General features: G+C 42.0%; 1 protein-coding gene and 1 non-coding gene across 3 annotated transcripts; both read right to left on the bottom strand.

Moving 5' to 3' along the window:
• Nucleotides 1-526: 526 nt before the first annotated feature.
• Nucleotides 527-13,095, bottom strand: LOC147248574 (uncharacterized). 2 transcript variants are annotated; one of them, XM_086179133.1, is made up of 3 exons: nt 12,975-13,095; nt 3,258-3,408; nt 527-2,398 (listed from the first exon to the last, which is right to left on the bottom strand). In XM_086179133.1, the coding sequence occupies exons 1-3, from the start codon at nt 13,089-13,091 to the stop codon at nt 1,995-1,997; spliced, it is 672 nt and encodes a 223-aa protein (XP_086035259.1). In that variant the 5' UTR covers nt 13,092-13,095; the 3' UTR covers nt 527-1,994. The 2 variants fall into 2 exon arrangements, with proteins under 2 accessions (XP_086035259.1, XP_086035260.1); XM_086179134.1 differs by lacking the exon at nt 12,975-13,095 and adding an exon at nt 6,639-6,778 and having other exon boundaries at nt 530-2,398.
• Nucleotides 4,013-4,084, bottom strand: trnaw-cca (transfer RNA tryptophan (anticodon CCA)). The gene has a single exon. It is a non-coding gene; the product is annotated as a tRNA-Trp (tRNA).
• Nucleotides 13,096-18,041: the final 4,946 nt, after the last annotated feature.

The raw sequence follows: 18,041 nt of genomic DNA, 5'->3' as shown, positions 1-18,041 counted from the left end.
AGGATTGATTCTCTTCTCTGTGCATTAGGCTGCTCAGGCCTGTGGACCAGTTGACCGCTAATTTGCTAATGAAGGGAAGTGAATGAGCAGTTTAGCAAGTGAAAAGCCATCAAAGACACTTTGTCTAGGGCAAGCTAGGGTTAAGATCTTTATGAAATAATTTCAAATGATTACATATTTTAATTGGGTTGGTATGGCTCAGAGGTAGAGTGGCCGTCTAGCAACCAAAGGGTCGCTGGTTCGATCCTCACTTCCCCTGGTGACCATGTCAAAGTATCCTTGAGCAAGCACTGAACCTCTAATTGCTCCTGATGGCTCTGAGACAGACTGGCGACCTGTCCAGGGTGAACCCCGCCTCTTGCCCGATGTCAGCTGGGATGATAGGCTCCAGCGCCCTGCAACCTTTAACAGATTAGCAGTATAGAAATGGGAGAATATCTTAATTCTAGAATCAGACAAATAATCTGCACTTCTTTCCATCGGCGCAGTGATTTGACGGAGCATCTCAGGCAACAAAATGTGGCAACTGCAACTACTAATCATGGTCGACTTTGTAAGAGAGGATGAGGAGGATAATTTGACAAACCAATCCTATTCCAAGCCTTATCTAATTGATTACTTCCCTTTGCATATTCATGCTGCTACACTAACTAGCAGTCGGCAGGTCCCTGAGGGTCCCAGCTTACCGATGCACACACACACACACACACACACAAGAGAAGCGCGTCTATGATCTTGTCTGACAAATAATAGTATTTCCCATAAAGTTGGTTTGTTCCATAACTCCTGGAAGTTATGGGTAAAATCTTCTATCAAAATCTGTGCAAACTATTTTTCTATATTGAGACATTGCTCATGGATTGATTAACCAGCCAGTTTTAGTGAAGAAGACAAATTAATGATGAATCAAAGTTCATCTCACGGATGCAAAAAAAAAAAAAGAGAAGAAAAATCTATACAGCCCCATTAGAAACCATTGAGATGATACATTTTGATTTCATTGTACAAACAAATAAAAAAAATGTTGTCAACGATGTGATGCAAGTTAAAAAAATTAACACCGATTTATTCCCGAGATTTTCCTTTTCGTTAAAATTAATGTTTAGAAAGCAAGCGCAGCTTTAACCCAACCAAATATAATCATACATGAATCTTTGATGCATAAACCAACAATGAAAAAAAAAAAAGCCATTTATTTTGTAGAAGATTTAACCTAACGATGTATTTGGGAGAATGCAAAGCTGCATCCTCTACACTTACTAAGAATATCAGTCCTCTTGTTCCTTTGTTATCAATGCAAAGCGACCTCTGGGGAGCGTAAACAGAGACGTACGTGTCATTTTAACATCGTGTCCTGTGTTTCAGTTTGTTCATGCATAAAAAAAAAAGAAATCACAGTCACAGCTGCGCCGTCTCTTTTTACTGTGTCATTCACTGACCCATCAGTTTCTGAGATTTTCAATCACCGAGGGAACTTTTCTGCCATCTATCTTCCAGCACTGGTAGTTTTTCTAAGACTTTATTCAACATGGAGGAGTAGCTCATTAGACCGTATTTACAACAAGAGCAACACAGACTGTTTCCCTGTCAAATAAAATTTTCATTTAAAATTTTAACAGTTTTACACCGTTTATTAAACAGCATGTTACAAAATAAAACAGAAGCAGCGGTTCCTATGTAGTAGTGGGTGGAAAAGACAGATCATGTGACCCTTCCTGCATGATCCTCTGCTCTGGAGCATTAAATTCCTATCTGGAAGTGTTACATTGTTGAGAGGCACAAGATAAACTCCTTAACTGGATACATGTGTTTAGTACCTGCGTGCGTATCGCTCAGGTGCTTTTACTGAATCACAAAGTTCTGCCTCAGTTCAGCATCTGACTTCATTGTGATTACACAGACGTCTAACAGCAACTGTCAATGGATGCAGGTGCTTTTATCCGTCAGTCTGTGGTCACATGCAGTCACACAAAGATGCTTTCTCTCTGTCTCCTTTAGGAAAAAGTAGGTCTCACGATATCCTGAGTTTCTTTTAGCAGAGCCTCTCTGTGTTCCATGTAACGCTGCCGCCTGTTGGCCCTGTACAGCTCCAGCCTCTTCTCCTCAGCGTGGGGGTCCTCCAGGACTCCCTCCCACCTCAGGCTGTCCCTTGCTGGGGCGCTGAGTTCTGATACACACCCCTGCGTTACACCTCCGCTGGCTTGGTCACCTGTCAGTAAGGCTGGTGAGTTCTTGGGTTTTTTCTTGCTCCTGCAGCCACTGCTGGCCAGCTGATCTCGGTCCTTCTTACTGGGGCCTCCGAGCTTGGAGAGCTGGCCTTGGGACAGGGAAGGACACGCTGGGGGCAGCAGAGACCCCCGAGAGGTTTCAGGAGGCAAAGGTGCAGTTTGAGGTTTCACTGTAAGGAGCAAACATAAAAAAGCCCAAGTATTAGACTATAACTCACTAGTTGTGTCCATATTGTTATGTACATTTACTAGTACCTCTACCAAAGAGCTTTGTTTTGAAGTTGATATAATACTTCATCTCTGGAGTGAACTGGAAGCACTGAGTGAACTTTATTCCTCCCAATCCCAGTTTACTCCAAAATAAATGCTATAACTGATTTACCTAAGCCACATTTAGCTTTTATCTATACGTCAGCTGCTTCACATCCCCCAGGTGTAAAAACTGTTTTTGAAGTATCTCAAAATGTGAATTTGCAGCATTTCTACATTCTTTTTTTAAACTTTTTTTTCCTTCTCCAAATTTATGATGCACACAAAAGGATGAAGCACATACAGAGGGTCTATTCAGGAAAGACCCCTTCAGCTTGGCTTCTACCGCCACATGACAAAATAACTGAACTCAGGGTCTGACAGAGGTTCCAGGGTTCTGTCGGGCTTCAGGTATCAGTCTATATATCAATACTTCCCTTGTGAACTTGTTATTATTGTACTGATGCGTTGTAAACAGGTACAATAAGTACAACTCAAGTACACTAGCAAGGTGCTTTTATCATCTTAATGTGCACACTGTTTTCCGAGGGGCACAAGTGACTATTTGTTTTACTTGGAGCACAAATTGAAATTTATCTTTTTAATATGTCAATTATTTTTCATGAGTCCAGTCTGTAAAATGTCAGAAATCGAATACAAAATAATAATAAAAAAAAAAAACAACTTTACATGATAGTATGTCTCAACATTTGTATTTGAAAGAAGGAATAAATGATCATAGTTACATCCATACTGTTTTATTTCAAAACGTTTGATTACCTGTATCATCTGGACCAGTGATGGAGGCAGGCTTTCTTTTCTTTCTTTTCGTCTTCGTATTGCCGGGGCTCCTGGAGGACTGCAGCTTGCTACGTTTCTCTTCAGGCATGTTGGATCCTCTCAGTTTGAGCAGCTCTTCTTTTGAATGACCCTTCATGTACGACAAGGCCAGTAAATTTGTGATGAGGATCCCGAAGCCAACGGAAAGCTCAATTGCAGAGACTCGATAGTAGCAAGCGCTTAACTCAGCTTGACTTGTAAATCCTCGTTAACGCTCAAGACGTAAGGCAGTCGTATTGGCAGTCAGTGTGTTGCCCTCCAGTCAAACTAACGTATTTTATTTTTTTATTTTTTATTTTAATGGTTCGAAATACGGCCGCAAAAACCCAGAAAGCTGTCAAATGTTAGATTCTATTTGCTGCGGGGTAAACAGTCCCCCATTCACGCTTCACCACCGCGTTGCCCAGTGACGCGTTCCCATGGCGACGGGACACACCGCCCCCCCCCACCCCTCCAAAAGTCGGAAGTCGGCCGAGGCTGATCACAATCCAGAAGAAATGTCCTGATTTAGCTCTTTTAGTTAATTAATTTTGAAATTACTGATTACACACATATAAAAACTGAGAAAACTCTAGAGACGTTAATGCGGCTTTTTGGTGAGCGAATGTTTTTTTGTAGATGTATATAACAATAATAAATCAATAGAGTAACGACAACCGAAATCTCCTCGCTAAAAAGGAAATACAAAAACAATGTGACCCCGACGTGATTTGAACACGCAACCTTCTGATCTGGAGTCAGACGCGCTACCGTTGCGCCACGAGGTCTGAACTGCATTAAGCATTTGAAAAATATAATACATAAATAAGAGAGCACGGCCGGTTCATATTTTTAGGATGTGACACGTCATGTACATATTGTCCAAGTCATGCACTTTCCTCCTTGCACTAATATGACACGCATCACGTATAAATAAGCGACTTTGTTGACTGCTCCTTTAAAACGATTCCTGTTTGTCTGCTTGTCTGTATTTTACTCAGTGAACCATTAATGCAAAGTTGTTGATAGAATAGTGGGATTAGGGAGATTAAGGCAACAGGGGCAAAGTAAAAGACAAGTGCTATTTCACTGATTTTATTTCAAACACATTGGCCATTACCAATGAGTCCGGCTGTCATGAATGTCATCAAATATATGTTCATTTCTACATTTTGGAATGATAACTGCGTCACTACGTGAAGCAATTCAACTGTATGTAGTAATTAGATAGTCATTCCCATAAAACACCAATTAAGACTACAGTTTACATAGCTAATTAATCTGTAAATCTTGATTATGAACATATTACCCTCATTTTAGAAAGAGCTGCTTCATGCTGCTGATGGCCTGTTTAGTCTCTGGAAACATCTTTTGTTAGAGGATTACTAAAATAGTATTTCTGTAAAATCAGAAAGAAAACAAAAAAAATCTTGGGAGCGGTCATAGAGAAAGAAAATTATTAAGTGGCCACAGAGAGAAATAGAGGAGGGGGCACAAATTAGTCAAATTGCGGGAAGAAGTTTTATAATACTTATAATAAAATTGTAAGGGTAACATATATTTTGATTTTTATTTTAAATACATTCTGAGAAGTGTATTTTTTTTCCTTATAGGCAAGAAAACAGTGCTGTGCAGAAGTGAAAAGTCCAAAATGTGTGCTAATCTGTTTATGTTCTGCTGATCTGAAACCATGAGTTTCAGGTGACTGCATGCAAGTTTCATTTCGCACCTCTGACAATCCTCAGCTTGCAGCGTGGTATTTCCAAGGGAGTTTCCCCTCTTATTCCTGTCCTCTAGGTTCCAGTCTACCACTGGTTTGTCAGGACAAATATCACACGCATGTAATGAAGGAGTACATACATGGTGAAACCATGAAGCTAATATATTTAGCCCTTTGTAGCATAGCCCCCTGGAAAGAATTCATTCATACAAACTTTTTAATCATTAGCAGGTGACTAAATTTAGCCCTTGCATGCCATGTTCTGTCTACTCCTATTAAACCATACACCCTGCAGTGCTAAAAATAAGCTCAATCTTTGAGCCCAGGCAAGTGTGTCCTGCTTCTATATTTCCTCTGAGTAGCTGACCTCGTACAGAAACCATGTCGTAACTACAGCAAAAAAGAGGCTAAATCAGATTGCTGAGTCACAGGGACACATAATATATACCCACAAAGGAGGGACAAAGGTCACAGTCGAACCAAGACGTGATACAAGTGGTTTCAACAAGAGCCGACTGTCAGGAAACCAGAGGTGCAGATATAATGTTTTACAAAACACATTTAGCTTCAACCTATTCAAATGTTTTTTTCTCCAGCAGGTCATGTGACTTGCTGTGGCTTCATACATTCTGAACTATGTCCCTTCTAGTTCTGATGAGCTTGCAAGTCTCAGACGGAGGGGGAAGATGCAACTCGCACGGTTCTCCATCTGGTGCGGACAGCATTACACAAACAGATCTTGAGTTGCAGTAAGTGCGCTGGCATCTGCTCACAGCGCCATTCTTCAACAATTCAACAGCTTTTGCAAACACGCCGAATTAGAATTTGTTTGGAGGGCACTTGTACATACACGCCGTGGAAATTTGAATCCAATCTGTCACAAGGGTGAACCTTGCTGGAACACATCCCCCAGAAAGTCTGGATATGTTTTAAGAACATGCAAGTGGTGAAGTAGCAGATGTTATTGTTCTTTGAACTAATGTAAATCTTCTCTACACACACTTGAAACCCTGACAATACTCTTTGAAAAGTGAGCCACAACAGTAACGGCAGGTTCAGTAAAGGGCAGGTCTAAACGCACTCATTTTATACCAAACTAGAGCGCACTCAGGGGTGCGTACACCCGCTGAAACGACCCTAAGCCCACGTAAGATAAGCAAGAGCAGCCCCACGTACTCTTGTGCAGTCAGAGGCTGAGTGAAAAATGCAGAAATCCTGGTAATATCTGGATATCCCATGAAGGTGCAGCCTAAAGCGTGCACTGTGGTGCAGTAGATTGACAGGGTTAGGGTTTAAGGTTAACCCTAACCTCAGAAGTTATAGAATGTTCTTCTTGAAAACTTCTTAAAAGATTTTTTTTTAAAAAGAAAAGGTTTGATCATCTTGATTCACAGTAAAACTATTGAACAGAACAGAACTCTGACAGGTGAGTCCAGCCGTCTGGTTGTGGCATGGTAGACCAATGATGACTCTGTCGAGTGGCTTGTGCGCAAGTGCGTGAGGCCCAACGGTATAAAACATTAATATAAGTTTATATTAATACAGTGAAGATGACGTTGTTCCTCCATCGCTGGATTTTATGCTTCACTGTTTTATTCTGCTGTTTGTTTTTTCATACTCACCACGTTGCCCATATTTTCTTTCTAACAATCTCTACGTGTTCGTTTGATTGCGATGAGCTCTGATGTCTTACATGAGGATCGAATCATTTGTCAAGTCCAGTTCGAGTTCGGACCGTAAAACGCCGCCGGGTCTCATTTACATTTTCTTCAAATGGTGTGTCACGCCTCTTGTTTGGTCACGTGTGCGGAAAAGACTTCCGCCAAGGACACACCTGTGCGTCCTGCTCACTCCTCTCTCCTCCAGACGCAGCAGCTGAGATCCACTTCCGGGTCACAAACAGGAGGACGGATGAGAGAGGAGACGATGAGGCTGAAATTGGAGAATTGAGGTGATGCCTGAGACGGATCTGATGGAGTCTCTAGGACCAGTATAAAAAAAGTAATTTCCTTTTGTCTCTAGGTGGCGCTGTGAACAACCTGCCCCAAATATAATGGATTCTTCCCTGAAAATCAGCCTGATAGTTTTTGTGTAATCCTGCTGACAGAGACCCGTGAAAAAATACCACAAAGAAACATGACCTTCTTATCAGAGCTAACCATACCACAACCATAGAGAATTATTCCATGAATTACCCCGCACCATGATCTTAAATAATGTGGCCTGGATGTATTAAATAGTGGTAGTCATTCATAGTGATTTCTGCCCCTCAAATTCCTAAGAATGATGTTATTGCTGAATCAGCAGGCAATAAATGTTATCAACTCGCACTGAGTACAATTGGAGTGTTTAACATTTCTGAGAAAACAGGCTACGGCGTTATATCAGTGTGTCAAAAGGTCACTAGAGGCTCTTGGGAAACAGAGGAATTCAGAGAATTCCAGATTTTTTTTAAGTATCCTTCTCTAAGTAAGGCTTCCTTTATATATTCAGAAGAGGTTTAGTTTTTAGGATGGCTCCAAACCCGGCAGGAGAAGACATAGATAGGAGGATAGAGCAATGAGACAGTGGATTTGGTGGCTGCGTCACTGAGAAAGCAGTTTCTCAAAACTGCAGCAACCTTAAAGCTGCAGAGCGACAGGTCCACGTTCCCTGGAGGGAGAGACAGAGAAAAGGGCTGACATGTGAGTTAGAGGGAAGCTAGTTCATCGTGACCTGCTGATGTCTCTGGAGGCCACTTGCAGTCTCTTCGCTTGTCTTAACACATTACTGCACGATTAACTTTAGGTCCAAAATGAAACTTTAACAGGTGCTGTGTCAGCAATCGCATCGTGAATATTTCAAATCTTGACCCGAGACTTTCAACACGTCTAAGACAGGAACGGCGCTGGATGTGAGCTGCATATGTCACGTCTCATATGGGTAGATGTACATGCGTCTACGGCTGCTGGTGTTATTAAGGTTTCTCAACATGGCTGCATTAACCTGTTAAACGGTCCTTCACCACCAAAGTGGGCTGCTTTTCCCCAATTATACCTCCTCCTCCTCCTCTACATGCATCATGGGATCTGGAGTACTCTGGGATTTTCTTAAATTGAACCTCCTTTTAGGGAAATGCATTTTGAAAACTCAAACACAGAAATCAGAAGTGTCTTGTCTGGCAGAAAACCCTGATAACACCAGACTTTCATTTGGAATGGGAACAGGTTTGACTGTTATTCACCTGTCTGAAGCAGCAGTTACATAATTCTGTAGGCCAACCAGGAAGTCAGCATCGCCTAGTAAATGTTTGGAATGAAATATCTGGATCATTGCTAACTCCGTAGCTGTAGAGTTTACTGAGACTTAGAGCTTTTAATCACCAATAGAATCCTCAAATATGAACACAGTTTAAAATAGTGTAAAATCCTGAAGTTTTGATGTGCGCCTGGTGTATCACATGGACAACAACACTGCTAGTAAGCCATCTTATGTTCTGAGCCAGTATTTAAGACATAATTTTACATTCAACCAACAGTAATGGTTTAACAAATCCAGGAACCAGAAAATCTGAGTCTGGGCAAAGAAGAGGAAGAAGAAGCCTGATTCTATTTATGGCTGGTGAGAATGACGTGATACTGAATAGGACACCTATAATTATGACAATTCAAAATTATACCGTTGATACACATGTTAATTCCGTCCGACTTGACTCGACTGGCCTGATATACAATATGACGAGGCTAACTTCTACCTCTGTGGTGCAGCAGACTCTGACGTCCACCAACTCGTGCCTGTCTACGTCATCACGCTGCCAGCTGATCGAAATGGGAAGCCGGCTGAATTGGGTGTGTGCGCGCCCGCGCGCGTGTGTGTGTGTGTGATATATGAGAGAGAGAGAGAGAGAGAGAGAGAGAGAGAGAGAGAGAGAGAGAGAGAGAGCTCAGGAGTTGTGTAAAAGGGGCTGAAGTCCTGCGATTCGCTCTTCACCGCAGCAGCGTTGAAAAGTAGATTCAACCGCCACACAAATGCTGCCAAAGCGTCTGATATCCAGGGTGCGAAGCGAGTAGCCGACATGGCCAGACCCCGGTGAAGGTCCCGGACTCCGCCGAGCAGAGCAGAGAGCAGTGGGCGAGGCAGGCAGCCTGCTCCGACGTGTTGGAGCGACCCGGCCGGTGGTCAAGGTGGGGCGCAGACTGGCTGTGAATGTGTTTGTGTGCGTTTTCTGGCTAAATGCTTGTTCCTGTCAGACTCATTTAGCCCGTGGCGGCTTCATGACCCAGTTTGCGTAAAAACGACGACCCGTTTTGAATACGGTTTAATAAGTCAAATTCACCTCTCCGGGTTTGATTTAACAGCGACAGGTTTACGCAAGTCTTTAACGTCGTCAGAGAGATTTGATGGTGAAGGCTGATATCTGCTCATACCGTCCAGGCCCACTAACACAGGGGGGGCTGCTAGGATTTATGGGCACCCTAGAAATGTGACATTTGGCCACCCCAACGCAACCCACCCGCTCCTACAAAGATTTAAACTACATTTGGATGACTGGCTCCGTGAAACGGTGCGCGGAAGCGTTATTAAAGTATTTCATGCGCTTCCAGGTTCACTTTTTATGAAGGAAATGTTCTAAAATGATAAGAGGAGAACTCCCAGCAAAGGTGCACAATATGGCCTCTGTAAAATTTGGTTCTACAGGTTTTTTTCTTCATGTATTATGCCATTATAGGCTCAGAACAACATTTTTTTTCTCAGTTTTCAAGCCTCCTAGAAATTCGCTTTGGAACACCTATTAATTTGAGATCCTGCAAGTGGGGCTGTACAACTCACAACTACAGCCCATTGAAATTTGCTGAGTTCATTACAGGCCAAGAAAAAAGCCTGTGCTGTTGAACAGGGTTAGACACTCCTCAGAAACGGAGTGGACCCAGATAAAAAAGTATTTCAATAAACACTTTTGATGGTAGAAGTATGTGAGCTTCAGGGAAACGGTTTTAAAGCAGGTGATTTAACGAAAGTATTCAGGCCTTTTAATTCGGCATCAGACTCTCAAATCTACTGAACTCACAAATATTGAATTCTTCATCTTTTAAACTCCCGTTAAACATTTTAAAAGCAGAGTGGAGATAATGTACATATTCTCTGTAATTAATGGTTACGTGTGTGTGTTGGGGGGGTAGGAAGCTTACTGTAGTGAATCCTGCCTTACATAATTGTACAGCCAGAGTTCACTGCGCCAGTACAGCTGTGTCACGAGCTGCATTTGTGCCATTGCAACCCTGAGCGTGACACACGCCGCCCTGTCAATGAGGATCACATGGCAATGAGAGGGTGTCAGTTAAAAAAGCAACTCATCTTGTTTGCCAAGCAGAATCCGACAGAATAAGCTGCTGGGTCCTTTTTTTTAATTGACTACATTTGCAGAAGTGAAGCCATCTTGCTCAACTTGGGTTACACCCTTCATTCCTGGTGCGTGTCATGTCAAGGGAAGATGGGGTAAGAAGGGATGTGTTATATAGGTTCATTTACATGAAAAAAAATCACTTCTGTTTAGCAAATTGGTGCTTCCATACTGTGGAGGAGGCCTCATAGCGTCCTCCAGGATGTCATGAATTCAGAATTCAGGTCTTCCTCTTGGTTCTTATTTGGTGATCTCAGGGGTTAAATCATATATCCTGTAAAGTCCAGCAGCAGCAGAGCATAAGAAGCTCAGTGCACTATGATCAGTGTGTTTCCAAAGCCGCCGCCCTTTCCCTGTCTTTGTCCTCGTTCCCAGAGTGAAATGATCAGTCTATATTACTATCTAGGGCAATAAACAATCTCCAAGTGGGCCACACCTACAGCAGAGGAATGTACCTGGAATGATGCGTCAGAGACATTTAATTATCCTGCATTTGCATTCACAGCACTCAAGCAACAGTACGCACATCTGTGACTCTCAACATTTGACTTTTTTGGTGTTGTTTCACTGCTGCATGACGCAAATCAGTTTGTATCCTCATGTTCTTACTCAGGGCAGGGGCGTGACCCTCAACACGACCAGGTCAAAGTTTTACAGACACCTTGTCTTTCCTCTTCTTCTACCTCGATCTCAACCTTTGAATAATAAATAAATTCCATATCTGTTCTCACACTTGCAGCAGAAGACAATCTCTGACTGGGTTTAAATGTCAATAAATCCTCTTTGGCACTGAACATGGTTCATTCATGCCCTCCTGTTGACACACCATCATTCCTATTTCTCTCTGACACGCACATCCTGCCTGCTCAACTCCAGTGTGTCTTTCCTCTTTCTTATTCTCCCCTCTGTGGCGGAAAATGCACGTCCACAGGCTGAGATAAGCTCCGTCTTTTGTGTGTTCGATTGTTGTGCCATGTATGAAAGCCTGTCTCAGGGTCTCTGCTGGCTATCAGGTGGCTCTGTCTGATTCTCTGGCTTGGAGGAGGCCTGAAACGATGAGATGAGAAGACGAGGGGTGTGAAAAAAAAGAAGGGACGTTAGGGTTTCCGCCTCGTGCTGCACAGTCTGGTACAGACCAGATGTAGACACAGAGATAGGGAGGGGATGGGTAAGGGATAGAGGGATGGAAAAGAAGGAGTGGAAAGAGACTGCGAGTCCACAGCAGCCGAATGGAATTTTTAACATACACAGCTGGAATGTCAGGAATGCAGGGCAGTCTGATCTGAGCGAGGGAGAGAAGGCGGAGAGGACAGGCAAGCCAGCAGAGACACACAACACAAAAAGAAAGAGATACGGGGAAATGTGGCACGGCAAAAGAGTGGAGGGTTCAACAGTGTTGGTCATTGTGAACATAAAGATACAGAATCACTGTTTGTGGAGGGAGTGGCACACTATAGAACAAGTAACTAATTCAGTTTCAGTCTGAGGTTGCGGCCGTTGTGACTGTCAGTGGTGCCGTGTGTGGCCTGAGGACTGTTACTGTACGTCCTCCTCCCTGACTTCATCCAGACCAACACAGGCAGGAGTGTGTGCGTGCGTGCGTGCGGGCCTTCAGGGTGGAGGAGGCTTCACTTTATGATTCCAAAGTGACAAGCCATGAGCTTCTTTTGCCGTAGTGGAACTATTCCAAGACCCGATTCCTACTTTCCCAATTTGATGTCATATTCCGTCATCAAATCTTCTTTCTCTTTAAAGTGGAGGGTTTTGTAAAGGTGGTTCTCTTTACTGGAGCCTTGACATTGCTATTGGGTCTGTGTTTTGTGCTTCATCATGGATGCAGAGACGGGTACAAGCTCCCAGGAAGAGCACCGAGCGTGAAGCCAATTTGACATGAAGGCCAAACTCTAGAGTTACAAGTGTGATGTCCATCACGTGCTGCACATCGGCCACATTGCCCGAAGCCTTTTCTCTTTAATCATCCAGTATGACAGAAGCGGCTGTAAAACAGTACATTTCCAGAGCGTCACGGCCCCCTTTGGGATATAATTTGATACATATGTTCCGGTAACATTTTGGAAGTCACATGATTGAGAACAGCATGAATAAATCATTTTATCCCCATTAAGTTATACTGTGTTCCAAACAGAAGTCAGAATTCCAGTCTGGAGATTTCTGACACCATTTTTTTATGCTGTAAATCAACTCTGAGTGGTTAGAAACACGACGCTATAACATTAGCTAGTCTCTAAAATAGCGGTTAAATTCCACATATTCCAATTATCAGAGAGTAAATACGCGCATTTCACTAATGCAAGTAAGTACACAATGAATTGTGAGCTAAAATGTGAATAAATCTCTTTATCAATTATGTTGTAGTTGTTCAGGAAGAATGTTGGGCCACTGGTTTGGCTCCCGGTGTTGTTGCTTGCTTGGGTGTATGTATAGACACAGCAGGCCGCGTCTGCTGCTGGGAAGCCTGATCAGGGTACATTTCCTGGTTGCTGCACTCGCGCCCCGACTGGTCGTTCATGATGCCTGTGCTGGGAGGAGGGGAAACGGAGGAATAGCGTGATCTTACCACTTTTATGATCTCTTGGTGAAGTTTCTTGCTGTCAGGGGGAAAGATGTGACGGATGACTCCACATGTGAGGGAGGAATTATTCCCACCAGGCTCTTGTTTGGACCAAGGTCTCATCACTTGGTGCTTTGCTCCTTGTGTGTAACCTCTCCTTGTCCTCATAATATCTGTGGGGGATGCCTGTTGCTGTGGTCATTATGACATTGCAAACATGGAGTTACTGCATCAAAGCAACACAAGCAGCTGATGAAAAACATTATGCAATACCAAAAACATAGAAGTCTTCATTTTGTCCACTCTGGGCTTCTGTAGCTGCTCAAAACTTTACAAACCCTCTGCAGTCCTTTCGTAGATATAAAGGGCTCATACTAAGCTAACAAAAGCTCAACAAAAACACTTTAAATGTTCTGAATATTACATCAATTTCTGCCAATAATCCTCTGAAATTCTCCAGAATGGAAATTTGGGAGTCTCCATGTTCTCCCTGTTCCTGCGTGGGTTCTCTCTGGTACTCCAGCTTCCTCCCACAGTCCAAAGACATCAAGAGGGGACGAGGCTGATTGATACTCTAAATTGACCGTAGGTGTGACTGTGAGTGTGAATGGTTGTCTGTCTCTATGTGTTGGCCCTGTGATGGACTGGTGACCTGTCCAGGGGGAACCCCGCCTCTCGCCGGAGGCTGCTGGGATAGGCTCCACCCCCACGACCCTTAACAGGATAAGTGGTAGAAAATGGATGGATGGATGAAAATTTTTGGATGAGACTGTCATAGACTGGCTTAGGAATGAGTCCAAAAATCAGGAACTATGCGTTGAATGTCTAATTTCCTCATTTCAAAGCTGATGGGGTTTCAGTTAAATGCCTGATAAAAGGTTTTTTTGTTCACACAATCTTGAGTTATTTTCAGGTTTGTTCCAGGGCATAAAATATGCCGGTAAATAACAAGTTAAAGGAGACAACAGAGGTTGTTGTGGACATTAAACTTCATCACACTGAAAACTTAAGAATCACAAAGCTGAAGTTGGCTGTGTTATTTCATGTCAGCTTTTTTACTTCTAACAACTGCATTTATGCTAAAAAAGTCATAGAAGTGTTGTTCATTAGTAAACATCATCTTGATTTAAAAAAAATCATACAATTCTCCAAAGTTTGCTCTCCACAGAGCTTAATTTCAGTAATAATCAAAAATGCTGAATTTAAAAATGGGCTTTGGCTTTTCGACGATAGAACAGAGAGTGATGCTAACCTTTATGTTTAGCCTGCAAAAGTATTAAATCCCTGCTGCACTGTAGTGTGAAAGCAAACCAGGAAGAGAGAGACAACACTTGTGGGGGGGGGGGCTTGGTGTGCAATTGTCACAAACCAACTCAAAAATGTGTGACATCAGCCAAGATCGAATGCTAATGAATGTATATTTTAAAATTTAAAAGGTCATTGACAGGCATGGGGTACGGAGGTCAACTGCAAGGGCGTGCCAATGCCAATCCTGGCATGGCAGATTTCATCTCATGATTTATAAAAAAAGATCAGAATAGCAGATTTGATGACTTGTCAAAAGGAAACTTGTTGCAACCGATGTCAGTCACAAGCTAGAACAGGCAGCGTCAGGGCCTTTGCGTGCTGACTCATCCTCTTCAAAAATATGTATGTAGATGAATTCATCAGGAGGTGAAGACTACTTCAAGTATTTTTCCATGTACAACCGAAACACTCTGTAGTAGTTTATGATCAATGGAAATAGCTCTCCAAAGTTATATCCAGATGAAGTTTGAGCCAAAATTATTTCCCCTCTTTGTGGTGTCTGTAAAAGTTTCCTAAGTCCTGCTGATTGTGATCCTCGCCTGCTAGCTACAGGGCACTAAAATACCTGAGATTATTCTGGTTCTCCTTACTGCAGGAATGTTCAGCATGTGTTGCTCAGTGTGGAGAAGTGGAGCATGTCCTCAATAGCTCACGATCACCGCAAGATTATATTCCTTTAATGCAGGAAAAGTTCAGGCCTTCTTAGCGAGATGTGTCATCAGTTTACAGGCTTGTTCTGCCCATGTAATTGGCTCTAGAGTGCATTTAGCTTATTTTAAAGTTATCTGCATATTCTGATATTTCCATGTCAGTGACTAAATGTCTGTTGGAAAAGAATAAGGTCATTCTGTAATAATGCTTCAAGCCAGCATGCTAATAATTAGTGTTTGCTTGTAAGCGCTAAGACAAAGGTACAGCTGAATACATTTTGCAGGTATTTAATCGCAAACTCAAGTAGGGGTGAGATTAAAAATTTAAAGGAAAAGTCAAGGATTTTTCCTAGGGGAGGCATGAATATTGGCAAAATATCATGCCAGGCCATTTCAGGTATTTCCTTATGAGCTAGTATATGGTCGCTAACTTGCTAGCTTATGTCCATAAACATGCAGGTTTTGTTTCCAGTCAAAGAAAACTGTCTTTCCACATGACACAGTTTTAATTTTGCAAAAAACAAACAAAAAAACCCCCCAAAAACTTCAGGTTCAAGTGACTCCACCTAAAAAAAAATTGTATTTTGCTATTAAAGTAGACATTTTATTAGAAGGATGCAGAATGAACCTACCTCATATATTAAGCTTGAAGCTAATGGCAACTGAGAGCTAGCAAAGTTAGAAAAAATGTCCAAGTCATGGTCTTCTTTTTCCAACTGCCTGCTTTGTAATCCAGCAGCCATTATTAGACAGTAGCTTCAGGGCTAAATATTCGTGACTGGATCTTTCTGCACTCTGGAGTCGAGAAGTAGGGGGAGAAATAGTTAGGGATAAAATGTGTGTGTGAGTTTAAGACATCTATTAGTAAGTACTTGAACAGCAAAATGCAGTTTTCTAGAGAAGTATCGGCCTAATCTGCCAGCTAAAGTAAACTAATTCTGCTCATTCAGATCAAGTACACCAAGACTGTCCTCAGCATTTAGAAAATGCTAATTAGAAGTTTCCATTATAACATATAACATATAACATTGAACTTATATTTTATTACTTAAAACCTCATAAATTATAACTCTAACAATGGTTCTCTGCTTTTACGTAAAGGCGGTCTGCTCCACTTTGTTGCCTCCTGCTCATACTGCGTAACCACGGTAACCGACCAACAAAAAAAAAAGAAGTATTTCCAGGCGCTGGTTTGTGATTTTGAGTTTCATAAGAGAATATCTAAGAATCTCTTGCTGTCTCTTTAATATGTGCAGAGGAATTGCTGCATATATCTCAGCTGGTAATCCGACGCATGATCGTCTGTGCATCTCTCAAATCGTTCTAACATATCAGCTCATTTCACCCACTTACTCACTGCTGATCGCACACACTGTGGCTCGACTGCACCCACTTGCTGTACGTGTATGGCTGGCTGCACGCCACCTCATACCCACACGACTGGAAAAGGGAGTTTGGAGGAAAATTAAACCTTCTCTTCTTCTCATTCTACAGGAATCTGTGCCCCTTAAAGCACCGGGACAGTGTAGGGGCACCTTGTACTGGACCGAACCATCAATCCAGAAGGATTGCTCTGGAAAAGTCCAGCTCTCACACTGGCTGGCTGACTCCCAGGACTCCCTCACCCTTGGCCTCAAATGGCTGACATACAGCAGTTCTTCACTGGCAAGCTTTATGTTCCTGTACAAATGCTAAAGCTGCCAGCTGAAGAACTGCTCTGGTCAGCCCTGCCCCGGATGACTCAAGAATAGGAAGCGGATGGGGGGTGGGGGGGCTGGTAGGAAGAAGCCGGAGGAACTCAACGGTTCACACACTCAGCAGTCACACTGGGCATTTATAATCTGCCACATTTAAGTGTGTGTGTGTGTGTGAGTGTACATATGTATGTATGTATGTATGTCTGTGTGTATATATGTGTATGTGTGTGTGTATATATATATATATATGTATGTGTGTGTATATATGTGTATGTGTGTGTATATATGTGTATGTGTGTGTATATATATGTGTGTGTGTGTGTGTGTGTATATATATATATATATATGTGTATGTGTGTGTATATGTGTATGTGTGTATATATGTGTATGTGTGTGTGTGTATATGTGTGTGTGTGTGTATATATGTGTATGTGTGTGTGTGTGTATATATATATATATATGTACATACATACATATACAATTTTCAAATTTGTCAGTGATTTGTTTTTTTTTTTATATTTCAATAAAAACAAACTTTCTCACACTTGCAGTTTATTATTATGGTTTTTAAAAAAAAGAAAAAAGAAAGCACATCATGACCAAAGAAACACATAGCAGCACTAAAGGTAGGCCTGCATTTTCAACTCCACAAGGAGGCCGTGTTAAATTTATGCAAAAACATGTGAAACTCATTCATTTTTGCTTTCAAGTCTCTGGTGAGCCTATTAGAGAGGAACAGAAAAGATCAGAGCAAATTTAGATGTAAAGTCGCTGCAGTTTATTGGACTGAGATTATTAAGATCCAGGAGTAATTGTATCCTCTTTGTTCTGTCTAAGGTTAATCATCATATTAAAATGTCAGAAAGATAACATTTAGTCAGACCGGCATGAATCCAGTTAGATTAGTATTACATGAGGAGGGGAGAAGACACGGCGATGGTGCAACACTCTGGATACAAGCTGCTGTAAAACCTCAAAGACGGAAAAAAGGCATCACCTGCCACCTCGAGGGATTTCTCCTCCAACTAATGAAGGAGCAAGTTTATGAAAATGGAAGTCTGTTGGGAAGAAAGATGGGCCTCTATTAAGGTATGGAACAGTAACTGAAGACATTATGTAATTGAGCGTGACACCTGTTTGCTAGTTCACACACACCGACCCACTGTGTCCTGATTTGGGAAGGTGATTTGAATAATCTGAGATCTACCAATGTAAGACTTCTTGGTAATGTGAAAACCTTATTGTTTTCCTTTATTTTATTTATTTTATTGTATTTTTTTTGTACACACCAATGCAAGAATGTGGACGTATATACATGTGGACATATGTAGGCCTCGGAATGCTGATATAAGTGTAGGTACGTATATTAATATTATGAAACAATAATAACAATAGTTAACAATGATAATTACTGGATA

This window comes from Aulostomus chinensis, chromosome 15, assembly GCF_037954235.1.
Source record: "Aulostomus chinensis isolate RoL2024-O1b breed Wild chromosome 15, RoL_Achi_v1.0, whole genome shotgun sequence".
Classification (NCBI taxonomy): Eukaryota; Metazoa; Chordata; class Actinopteri; order Syngnathiformes; family Aulostomidae; genus Aulostomus; species Aulostomus chinensis.
The sequence above is the reverse complement of the archived record's forward strand: the minus strand, read 5'-3'. Positions and strand labels throughout refer to the sequence as shown.